At 57.6% G+C, this 12,181-nt stretch overlaps 1 protein-coding gene across 4 annotated transcripts; it reads left to right on the top strand.

The window, feature by feature from the left end:
* Positions 1-155: 155 nt before the first annotated feature.
* On the top strand, positions 156-9,208 carry DCAKD (dephospho-CoA kinase domain containing). 4 transcript variants are annotated; one of them, XM_066336686.1, is made up of 6 exons: positions 241-351; positions 1,775-1,878; positions 3,544-3,661; positions 5,623-5,826; positions 7,648-7,735; positions 8,178-9,208. In XM_066336686.1, the coding sequence occupies exons 3-6, from the start codon at positions 3,550-3,552 to the stop codon at positions 8,461-8,463; spliced, it is 690 nt and encodes a 229-aa protein (XP_066192783.1). In that variant the 5' UTR covers positions 241-351; positions 1,775-1,878; positions 3,544-3,549; the 3' UTR covers positions 8,464-9,208. The 4 variants fall into 4 exon arrangements, with proteins under 4 accessions (XP_066192780.1, XP_066192783.1, XP_066192782.1 ...); XM_066336685.1 differs by having other exon boundaries at positions 1,775-1,882; XM_066336687.1 differs by lacking the exon at positions 241-351 and adding an exon at positions 488-554.
* Positions 9,209-12,181: the final 2,973 nt, after the last annotated feature.

Below are 12,181 nucleotides of genomic sequence, written 5' to 3'. Positions count from 1 at the left end.
GCGATTGGGCGGTGAGCCGCGAGGCATGCCGGGAGTGGTAGTCTGCGTGGGCATGTGGGGGCCTGGCCCCTCTATAGCCAGGACTACAATTCCCGTCAGTCTCTGGAGGTGTCCAGGGGCGGGCCGCCGGTAACGGGACGGCTCCCTCACACCGGGCGGAAAGCCGCGGCCCGTGCCCCCGCTCGCCCGTTCCCCGCCGAGGCCGAAGTGCTCGCGTCTCCGTCCGCTTCCGGCTTGAGGGGTGGGTCGAGTCTAATGAGGGCGGCGCCGATTGGCTGGGAGAGACGCCCCTGCTCCCCGCCAGCCAATAGCCGCGCGGGACACTGCGGCGCGTGTGAAGCCGGGCAGAGGGTGAGTGGTGAGGGCGGCGGGCGGGGGCCATGGTTACTCCGGTACCCGCGGGGTGGGTGGAGGTGTTTGTGGCGGCAGCTCTTTCCCCGCCAATTAACGATGTACTTGGTGATTCTTCCCTCTAACCGCAGCCTCCTCGGGCCAAATACCAGCTCTCTCAGCCCCAGCCAGAGACGAGGATGGGTTCAAGAGGGGGGCCGGGTGTAGGATGGTGCTGGAGGTCACGGTCCCGCTTTATCCCCAATCTCTGTGCTTGCCGGATGGATGGATTGAGGCTGGCAGCTTGTGCTGTGCTCAAAACCCACAAGAGCTGGGACATGAGAATTTTTGGGCACCTAATTCTTTGAAAAATATTTCCTCAGTGTCCTGGGTGCATCTCCCCATTCCTCACTGCAGGAACAGCTCGCCGAGTTTTCCAGCCTGACTAGCCTCTGTGGCTCGTGTACTGTTTTTCCCCATGTCTGGTTTAGTTGGATCAGGTCAAATATATCCCCCCCAAAATGGCGTGTTTGGGGGAAAACTGGTTCTGGCTCCTGCCAAGTAACACCTGCAGGAGCGGGCTGGCCTCTCCCCTCGTGTGCAGTTCAAACCCAAACTTGTTAAATATTGATGCCTGAGATGTGTGCAGGCCCTTGGACAGCACAAGTGTTCAGATCCCCAGTTGGCCCTGGTTTCCAGGATAACCCTTCCAAGGTCTGATTTTGCCCTGCAGTAAGTCCTGTGGTAGAGGCATGCGATGGAGAGACAGAAATAGCAGGGATTTGGGAGCAGGTCCCAGCTGAGGCTGGAGGCCAGAATGCCGGGGTTACTGCAGTTAAAGCCCCTTGTTTACAAGGGCGGGAGATTTTTTTGTGTATTTTTACAAAGCAGGCACATGGAGCCTCCACTGCCATGATCCGGATCTTCCTGGTGCAGTGTTGCCCCTCACAGGCTGCAGCAGTGGGAGTATAAAGTCCTGGTGGGAGGGCAGGATTTTAACCTTTTGGGATAAATAAACAGCGCCTCTGTCACTCCAAGCCCCCCTGTGACACTGGAGAGGCTCCCTGTGGGGTCCAGGTCCTGCTTGGGTTGTACATCAGCCTCCCCAATCACTGCTGTTTGCTGTTATTATTTTGGCCCTCTCTGATTCCTTTCGGATCCCCCCTTGTTGCTGCTGGAGCTATCCCCATCTGTTGTCCTGGTGTCTGGAAAAGGGAAGGAGCACGTGGTGCTGCTGCAGGCTGGGTCAGTGCTCCGTGGAGCTGCTGCTTGAGCTGCTGGCTGGGGCTGCTGCTTCTGATCCAGCTCTGCTCCTTCCCTCTGCGCAGCTGCCTCCAGCTGCCACAGGATTTGCCCACTCCCCTCCTATCCCCCAAACCATGGCTTTGGGTCCTGTTTGTAAGACTGAATTATGACTAAAGTGCCTTCTTTTGTTGTTTTGTAGCCAAAGGGTTGCAGTGCTGTGTTTTCACCCCTCCTCAGCCCTCCGGCAGCGCCCTGTTCCGACCTGCTGTCCTTGGGTGCCACTCGCAGGGGACAGTGTGGGCAGTAGGTACCTGGCTCCTTTATGTGCAGGGTTTTGGGGGGCTGGTGATGTCTGGAGGGAAGGGGGAGACCAGAGCCAGGTTAGGCAGAGTGATGGTGACTGAGATTGTTTGGGTTGGGCTACCAGGAGGGAGCAGGATTTGGGTGAAGAGAAGCCAAAGGGTGACTACCAGCAGCTGGTGGCTCCTGGCCAAAGGTGATGGAGCCAATTCTTTCTCACATGCAACAGCCACAGGCTGGGCTCTGGGAGGTTTGGCCCCTCACCCGTGGTGTCACCCTGGATGAGGTGACAGCAAAGTCAGAGCTGCTGTCCTTGGGGGTTTGCACAACTCGGCTGCACAAAGTCCTGGGTGCTCTGGGCTAGGGCTGCAGGAGGGACACTGGAGTCTGTACCCAGCCTGCTGAGGCTGTTGTAATTTTGGGATGCAGATACTCACAGTAGTCCACTCAGCTTTCCAGACCTGCCTCTGTGTGGCTGAACCTTTTGGTTTTGAGAGCATGCAAGCAGGATTTATGGGATTGCAAGGTCTGGATTGAGCAGGAAGGACAACGTCTGTGCAGGAGCTGTGGGAGCAGCATTACCAACCCCCTCCTGGCCCCGAGGCCAAGGGCAAGCACAGATCTATGCTCAGGGACAGCAGTCTGCTGCTCAAAGCTGTGCTTTCCCTGTCCTTAGGGCTACCAGTGGTGTGGGAATGGGATTCACTGAGTGCCTTTTGGGCCCTGCCTCCTGATGGTGTCAGAGGTGGCTGAGCTCCAATACCCACCTGCAGGGATTGAGCAGGGCTCTTCCTCTCAGGTCTCATGTCCTGGCTGAGATATTGTCTGAATTCTGCCCTTTTCCACTCTCCTGGGTCACCCTTGACAAACCTGCCAGAAATTTCCTGATTTCTCTGAGCAGGTCCAGAGGATGCTTCAGGGGCTGGAGCCCCTTTGCTCTGGATCCAGGCTGGGAGAGCTGGAGGTGTTCACCTGGAGAAGAGGTGACCAGGGAGACCTCAGAGCCCCTTCCAGTGCCTAAAGGGCCTCCAAGAGGGATTTTGGACAAGGGTCTGGAGTGACAGGACAAGGGGAAATGGCTTCCCACTGCCAGATGGAATACTGGGAAGGAATTCCTCCCTGTGAGGACGGTGAGCCCCTGGGCCAGGTTGCCCAGAGAAGCTGTGGCTGCCCCTGGATCCCTGGAAGTGTTCCAGGCCAGGCTGGACAGGGCTTTGAGCAACCTGGGATTAGTGGAACATGTCCCTGTCCATGCCAGGAGGTGGAGTTGGATGGGCTTTAGGATCTCTTCCAATCCAAACAATTCCATGATTCTGTGACTCAGGGTGCTGTAGATGGGACACTGGTTTGATGAGTGGAGATGCTAAAGGGGAAGGAGCTGCAGATAAACCAGCTGGAGGAATTTAGGGCTGGCTCAAGTGGCACATCCAGAGTTAGAGGGTGTCCAGAGAAGCCTTCTTTAATCCAACACTGTCCTCCAGCCTGTGGAACAAGATACCCAGCTCAGAGTTCGCCAAAATCCTGCTGATGTCTCAGTGACATCCCGAGAAAACAGGAAAATGAGCTTTGAATGAAGCTGCCTGCTTGGGACTAAATAATTGATGTGCTCAGCATGAACAAAATGGCCTTGTCCTGGCACGTTTTCCAGCTCTTCTCCTTCCCTTCCAGAGCACGATGTTCCTGGTGGGACTCTCGGGTGGGATCGCATCGGGGAAGAGCACGGTGGTGGCAGTGCTGCGGGAGCTGGGCTGTGCCGTGATCGATGCCGATGTTATTGCCAGGCAGGGTGAGTTTTCCAGAGCTGGTCCTGCTCCCTGACGTTCCCCTGACAACCGGGATCGCTGCCGGGAAGCGCTGACGGCAGAGGGTGCTCTGGGTCCATCGGAGAAGAGTTTCCCTCCCACTTCCCAGTCCGCGGGGCTGCGGAGCAGCTGCCCCGGGTGGGGGATTGGAACTAGGATATATTTTTAATAAAGAAAAAAAAGAAGATCATGACCTAATAAACACCGTGGGGAGATTGTGCTCTGAATTTCCATTCCATGGCATCTGGTTTTTTCCCAGCTTTAAAGCTAACTGGGCAAAAATAAGTGTGGTTCCCTGTAAAGTGGGATCCTTTGGCTAGTCTAATATGCCCCCTGAGCCCCAGGACACCCATCCTGTCACTCAGTTATGTTAGTGGCTGAAAGAGAACTTCCCTCTGTGCTGGGTGTTGTTTTTCTGGTGATACTGCAAGATCAGACCACAAAAATAATGTGCTCAAAAAAAAAAAGGCTCTGGAGATCCCAGGTCAGGGGAGTCTGGTCCATGTCCCTGCACTGCACAACTGCCTCTTGTTGCTTGGGCTGGAGAAAAGACCCAGAGTCCCAGATGTGTTGACTTAGCAGGACCAGAGCAGACCTTGTTTTCCCTGATTACCTGTGGGATGTTAATCCCTTCGCTCCACCAAGATAATGAGGAGATCAGAGGATGCCCAGAGCAGCTGGGGCTGCCCCATCCCTGGAAGTGTCCAAGGTCAGGTTGGATGGAGCTCAGAGCAACCTGGGATAGTGAAATGTGTCCCTGCCCGTGGCAGGGGGTGGCACTGGATGAGCTTTTCCCCCAGACCAGTCTGGGATTCTGAGGGCTGTGGGTCCTACATGCAGAATGTTTGGGGTCTGCTGCTGAGCCATAGTGTCATTTGGAAGTGCCTGAGCCTTTCTGTTTGGTGAAGAACTTACTGTGTAGCCACTCAAAGCTGTGATACTTTAACATTTTATTGCACTGTAATTCCCTTGGAGGTGCAGGAAATTTGCTGGAGGTGCTAAAAGCCCTCAGAGATGGTAGGAAAACACTACAGATACTCCGTGAAAGTTTTCTGCCAATCACTTTATTTTGCACCAATTCCTTTTTTATATGTGTTTGTTTACTATATGGATTTCACCCATCCTGAAACTGCCTCCGTGTGATATTCCACGGGAGAAAAAAATTGGTCTTAAAGACTTTTATGAGGTTGGCCTGAGGTTACAACCTGTGGCAATGTTCCTGGATTTGGGAGAGATGATTATCTGCAGTCTGTCCTTCGCTGTGGTTACCCTCAGCTGGAGCTTAATTATGATTTTATTGCTTAATCCCTTTTGTTGGTGGGTTGTTTTTTTTTTTTGGTGGCTTTAAAGTTATACACTCCTGTAACATCAGAGCTCCTGCAAGGGCTGATTGGGGATTGAGCTTTTAGAAGGTTTTTGTGTTCATTTTCCTCAAGAATTTAGTGACTGATGTGAAAGACAGTAAAAAAAAACCACTTCAGCAGCATCTAGAGCCAAGTTGCAGCAGTGAGTATCCACATAGTGCTGAAGTTTTCAGCTGGTCCTGGTCCCTTTAGGATCTCCCTGCTCAATCCCTGGTGGGAATTGGCTCAGCCCAGGTCCTTGGCATGTGGCCATCACCGTGTCCTCCTGCCCGCCCTGCTGACTTGTCACCCTCTGCAGCAGCACATGCCAGGAGGTTTGTGGTGCTGAATTAATGTCTGCAGGGCTTTGATCACCTGAGTGTCAGCCCTCAAAGGGACCTTGGGCTGGCAGGGCTGTTCTGGCAGGAGCTGCCGGGCTGTGCAGATGTGGTGCCACGACAGATGTGCTGGAGGCAGATGTGCTGCCACGGGAGCATCAGCTCCGTTAGTTAATGAGCAAACCTCATCTGAGGGTGATTGCTGATGCAAACACCAACTGTGCTGTAAAACCAGCTCTCACCCTGGCTGTTTGATGTTCTCAGTGGTGCAGCCCCACTCCAAGGCCCATCAGCAGATCCTGCAGCACTTTGGCACCGAGATCCTCCTGGAGAATGGCGAGATAAATCGTGAAGCTCTCGGAAACATTATCTTCTCCCAGCCAGAGAAACGGCGGCTGCTGAACTCCATCACCCACCCTGAGATCCTGAAGGAGATGCTGAAGCAAGTCCTGAAGTACTTTGTACTCGGTAAGAGGCTATGTCTGGCCTGCCAGGACTCCTGCCTGGGCATGAGCCATCTCTGCTCCTTCTGCCTTTGGTTTGAATGTGGGGAGAGAGACAGGGATGACAGAGAAAAGGAGGGACATTGAGTGACAGCCTTTGTGCTCTGCCTCCGGTGGCCTTTGGTGTCAGTGTTTGGAGGATTCATTCCTGATTCACTCCTGCCTTTCACTGCTGCCCTTCACCACTTTCCTCTGTGGTTTAAAGTGTATCTGTAGGGCCTGGGAGCAGCTTTGCTGAGATTACCCACTGGATAATGTCACACTCCCGAAACGGCCAAATATCCCTCCCTGCCCCCAGCCTGCTGCAGCTTCTGTACAAGCTGTGGAGCCCTTAGAGTGTCGATAAGGTGAGGAATGGGCTGGCAGCTGTGGCTTCCAAAGGCCCCCGTTCCCCCTGATAAATGGAACAAATGCAGCTGTCAGGCTGGGCTGGGGAAATGCCAGATAAGATCACCAGCTGTTCCGGAGGTCTCTGTGTAGACAGACGGATGCTTTAAGAGAGTCAGTCTGGATTCGTGGTGCTTATCAGAGCTGAGCCCTGTGAGAGCTGAGCAGGCCGGGGCACCACGGGGCCGAGCTCTGCTGCAGGGTGAGGAGGAGGAAGCACAAAGGAAGCAACAGGCAGGAATGCCAGGAGCCAGAGATGGAGTCTTGAACTCGGGGCTGCGGGCTCAGGAGGCGGATGCTGTCCTGGCCCTCGGCGAGAGCACTGTGTGGCTTCAGCAGGCTGCTTTGTCCTCATTAGTCAGGATTTAATGATTTGGGATAGCTGGATGTTGTCTCTGAGGATCGCTGTGTAAGGAAAGCTCGGATCGATCAAATCAGAGGACAGCGAGAAGCCTCTCAGGGCAGAGATGCTGGTGGAATGGTGGCTCCTTGGATGATGATGTCTTTGTCAAGACTTTACTTGCTGTGGGCAGTTTGGTTTTAGGGGGGTTATAAAGAGGAGATACCAAGAAAACCTAAGGTGTCCCCATGACAGGGAGACACACTGGGGAGTGAAGTCCTGACTTAGAGCTCCTCTCACCGTCTCCTGCCCCCTTGAGCCCCGTACTCAGCAGGGCATCTCCCACCTCCCCAAACACTGGCCTAAGGACAGAGGCACGGGCAGAACCAGGAGGACAGTGACTGACTGTGACAAGCTCTGTTCCCTGCAGTGACAAAGGTTTTAAACCAAACTCAGCCAGTTTTGGTGAGGGTTCAGCCCTTGGGCTGTGCTCGGAGGCTCCTCCCTTGTTTCAGTGTCACAGCTGCAGGAGATCTGCAGGGATTTCCTTGCTCTCCTTGGAAAAATGGAGCTTTTTAGCCAAAGCTTTTCATAAAGGGAAGAAAGCTGAGCTGGGAAATGTTGGCTCAGATGGCTGCAGCCTGGTGAAGTCTTGGACATGAGAAGGAGTGGAGAGCAGATCCTGCTGTGGGCACTGCTTCCCGGGAGAGGCCAGCACAGCACACGGCTGCTGCTGCTCTTGCCAGCCAGGCACTGCTCCTCTCATTTCAGCTCCTCATTTCAGCTCCTCATTATATTTCTGCAGTTTCACCTTTGGTCTGGAGCAACCAGGTTAGGGTTGTTTTTTTTTTTCCTCTGGAAACTTGGAATGAAACCATTTCCTCCCTGTGAGAGGGAGGAGGGCCAGCAGCAGGCTCTGCTCTGCTCAGCTGTAATCGTGGAGCTGTAGAGCTCCTGCTTCCTTTGCTTTTCCTGGTCATGGTGTGTGTGAAGCATGAGGGATTTGGGAATGGGGGTTAACACTGTTCCCTTTTTTGGAGAATGTTGCCATTTCCACAGGCTACCGCTACGTGATCCTCGACATCCCTCTGCTCTTTGAGACCCGTGGATTGACCAGGTTTATGACATACACAGTGCTGGTTTATTGGTAAGTGTTCTGGGAGCCATGAGGACAGGGACAATGCCACGTCACTCAGAGGGGACCATCGTGTGCCTCCACTCTGGTGAAGGCTCAGCCTCAGCCCTGGTGCAAAGCCCATTGAGAGAAGTGACACCTCCCTTTACAGTGCATGAGGGCCTTCCTGAGCTTTCCCTGGACCCTGGCACCATCATAGAGGGGAATTCACTGCCTTTGGCCCTTCCACAACCCATGCTCTATCAGGGCAGGATCTGGGGCACTGTTACAGGCTGTATGAACGCTGAGAACAGCCCAGGCAGTGGCGGCTCTGCTGAACCAAGTGCAGGCTGACTGTGTCAGAAACGACAGGGGGCACCCCTCTCATTCCCATTTTCCCCCAGTGATTCCCCCGAGGCAGGCAGATCCCCCGTTCCCTCCCAGCCCCAGCTCAGCCCCGTGCTCCCCCCGGCAGTGACCCCCCCACGCAGCTGGGGCGGCTGATGAAGAGGAGCGGGCTGGGCGTGGCCGAGGCCGAAGCTCGGATCAGCTCCCAGCTGCCCCTGGACGAGAAGCGCAAATGGGCCACCCACGTCATCGACAACTCCGGGGACCGGGAGAGCACACGGCGCCAGGTGCTGCGGCTGCACGCCCGCCTCGAGGATTCCCTGGATTTCCTCTGGGCACGGCTGGCAGTGGGCACGGCCCTCGCCGGGTTCGGAGGGCTGGTGTTCCTCCTCATCCGGCATTTCATCTCTTAATTCACCTTTTCTCTTAGTCAGGGAAGGGGCCTGAATTTCCCCATTTGAAAAGGGCAGTGAAAGGCCACCTCTGTTAATGAGCTTTGCCAGCTGAATGCAGACAGCGGCGTGAGGTGTCTCCTTGCACACTTCCCAAGGTGAACACAACCAGAGGTTTTTTCAGGCACATTCTCCCTGCTCGGGTTCTCACCCACCAGCTGTGCCTGTGGAATGAGACCCTTGTCCCCATGTGGGTCTCTGTTGTGGGACTTCAGTGATCTGAGGCACTTTAATCTGGGACAATCTCACTTTAATCGAGTACAATCTCACTAATGTCTTCCACGACAACATCCCTAGGGCTGGGTGCCTTCTCAGGCACTCTTATTGCCTCCAGTGATTCCTCATAGCTCAGCCCTCCTAATCCAAATTTAGATTTGGGATTTCCCCTATTTTATGTTGATTTAATGGAAATCTGTTAAATCAGAGAGGGGGAGGACAGCACCTCCTTCACATGGATCTGGTGTTCAGCTGGCTGCTCCTTTCCCCTGCCCTCTCTTTCTGTGGCCTTCAGTCGTGGGTCACCCTTGGCTTTGGATCCAAGGGTCTGATCCACCCTGGAGCAGGCTGAGACCTGGGCTCTGCCTCGTTCAAACTCATTTCCTGCTGTTTGAGCTTCCTTCGGCGGCAGTTTCCCAGTGGGAGAGCCGAGCCTGGGCGAGGCGGGTGCTGGGTCTTCACTTTTGTTTTAATAAAACACTGAACAGCAGCTGCTCTGCATCCCGCGGCTGCTCCCGTGGCTCTCCCCTGCTCCCAGGTTGTTCCTATGCCGGGGCACGGCTGCGCTCTGTAAAGTTCAGCACACGCAGGAAGAGCTGCCGGCCGCTCCTGCTTTTCCCAGTAAACATCCCTGAGCTGCTCCAGGAGCTGCTTGGAGCATCAGCTCTGCCGTGACCTTCCTTGGGAGGGCTGTGGCTCAGTGTTGGCTCTGAGCACCCCACGGGGTGGGTCTGGCTTGCCAGGATGTGATCCCGGACCTGCTGTGGTTCTCTCCGGCCAGCACGTTCCCTCTGGGGTACTGTCCCCACTGCTTGTCCCCACACTTTGAGAAAGGTGGGCGCTACCACCCTTCTGCCTGGCCTCGGTCCTGTGAGGCAGTGTCCTGCCTATCCGCTGTTCCATCCTTTGGGCACAGGGACCTTCCCAGCATGTCCCCAGCCAGCACACACCCCTTTTTGGGGCCAGGCACTTTTCCACCCTTGTCCTCCCCTGAGGCCCAGTGTGCACCCGCAGGTCACGCACCTGGAGAGACCCGGTGGTCCCTGTGCAGCCCCAGGGAGCATCCCTGAGCTGGAGCAGCCACCCGGCTACCCCGACTCTTCCAGCTGTGCCGGGGGAGCCGTACTGGAGCGCTGACCCCTCCGTGCTCTAAACGCTCCGTAATTGCCCAGTGCCGCCGGAATCCCTCGCAGCCAGCCATAAATCAGGGCCGGAGCGGGATTTCTCGGCCGAGATAAGCGCCAGTTCCGCCTCCCTCCCGCCCGCCTCCGCGATAAATGGGGCCGGGGGTGGAAGGAGGGAGCGAGCCGGGGCCGTAATCGCATTTGGCGCTCCGCTCCCGCCCGGCTGACGTTCGGCCGCTGCTAACGAGTTTAGCGGGGCCGAAGGAGCGAGCGGATCTAGGGCATGGGGAGGCACAGGGCTGCCCACGGCGCTGGCGTGGCCGCGGGAGCCCGGGCTGAGCTGGGGGCCGAGCCCCTGAGTGGGCTGCGGGGCCAGGCGTTGGCACCCACGGGGGAAGGAAGGGCTCTGGAGCTTGACAATGGAGTTGTGTCCGTAGGAGCTGTGCGGCGCTCATCCGTGGGAGCTGCCCGAGGATTGCCTCAGCACCACCGGTCCCACTCCTGCCCATACCACGCCCCAGCCAAACCCACTCGGGGACAAGCCCGTGGCCGCCTGTGGCCGTACCTCAGCCATGCCCTGCCGGTGGCAGACGGCTCCGCTCCCTGGGCTGGGTGGTGTCGGCGATCAGTGGCCATGGAGGGGCCCCGGAGGACACCCTGGCTGAGCCCCTGCGCTCGTGGCACAGGTGCTGCCCCCGGAGCGGGCTCCACATGGGCTCCCAAGGCCCGTGGGTGCTGATGGAGGATCGTGGGTGCTGCACCACGGCCGCAGCCCCGACCCCGCTCGCCGCACGTCCCGCCATCGATCGCGGAGCAGCCGCCACCGTCACCGCGGCCCCGCGCCCACCGGGGCGGCTGGAGCAGAGCCGGCCCCGCGCCGCGAAGCCAAATATTTGACTGTGCAAATTGGCGGCCGGATCGATTCTGCTGCGGCTGGCGGGGGCTCGTGACAGACGGACACTCCTCCTGCTGCACCCCCTGCGCCTGCACCCCCTCACGAACAGGAGCAGCCCTACCTGGAGCACTTCCTTCCTTAGTGCATCCCCTTACTGGGGCACCCCCTCTCCGCTGCACCCCTTCCTCAGAGCATCCCCTTCCCCAGGGCACCCTGCTCCTGAAACTCCCCTTTCATGGAGCTCCATCCCTGGAGCACCCCCTCCGCAGCGTCCTCCCTGCACAGTGCTGCCCTTCCTCAGAGCGCCCCTTCCCTGCTGTACTCCATTCCTGGAGCCCCCCTCCCTTGGCCCACCCACCATGGGACACCCGCTGGGGCAGGGGGTGGCGACAGCTGTCCCCCCACGAGGGTGCAGGTACAGGCTGATGTCCCCCCATGGGGCATGTCCCCAGGTGTGAACTGGGTGGGCGCCTCAATACCCCTAAGGGGGAACAGGCCGGGGGACCCGAGTGTGGTGTCACTACATGGCACTGGTGTCACCAATGTCACTGCATGGCATCTGTTGTCACAGGTGTCACTGTCACTGCACGGCCCCCGGGGTGTGGCACAGTGTCAGTGTCAGCGCACACCTCCCTGGGGTGTCACACAGTGTCACCATGGCTGCACAGCCCCACTCGTGTCACACGGAGCTGCTGCGCAGCCCTGCGGTGTTGCACAGCTTCACTGCTGCTCCCTGGAGTGTCACATGGTGTCACTGTCACCGCGCAGTGCACAGGGTGTCACTGTCACTGTGGGGCCGCCGGGTGCCACGCAGTGTCACTGCAGCTCCCGTGGATTGTCACACAGAGTCACCGTCAGCTGGGGCTGTCACACAATGCTATGTCACTGCGTGGCCCACGGGGTGTCACCCACTGTCACCGTCACTGCCGGCCCACAGTGCATCACCCAGTGTCACTGTCACTGCATGGCCCATGGGGTGTCACCCACTGTCACCGTCACTGCACAGCCTGGGGTGCCACACAGCGTCACCGTACAGGACACTCCCCAGTGTCACCCCGTGCACACCCCATCGCTGGCACCCACTTGTCACTGCGTGCCTCCTCCGTGTCACATCCCGTCCCCACCGGCCGTGGGGCACCCCCGCGACAGCACAGCTGCTTCGGCAGCCCAAATCCCACCCCGTGTCCCCCTGGGGGAACACGTCCCCGAGCCCGTCCCCGAGCCCGTCCCCTCCGCCAGCCACGCCGCCGTCACCTCCCAGCACTCACCGCTGGCGCTAATTAACTGCCGGTCTTGGCAGCCCTTAATTGCCGCGCGGTGGGAGGGTGACGGGCCCCGCCGTGTCCGTAATGAGAGGCAGCGTGACGGGGACAGGGACGGCGGATATGCCACCCACACCTTGCCCTCCGCCTGCGTGCGGCCGGGCTCCCCGCGCTGGCCGGGG

The sequence above is a fragment of the Sylvia atricapilla genome, chromosome 27 (assembly GCF_009819655.1).
Source record: "Sylvia atricapilla isolate bSylAtr1 chromosome 27, bSylAtr1.pri, whole genome shotgun sequence".
In the NCBI taxonomy this organism is placed as follows: Eukaryota; Metazoa; Chordata; class Aves; order Passeriformes; family Sylviidae; genus Sylvia; species Sylvia atricapilla.
The sequence above is the reverse complement of the archived record's forward strand: the minus strand, read 5'-3'. Positions and strand labels throughout refer to the sequence as shown.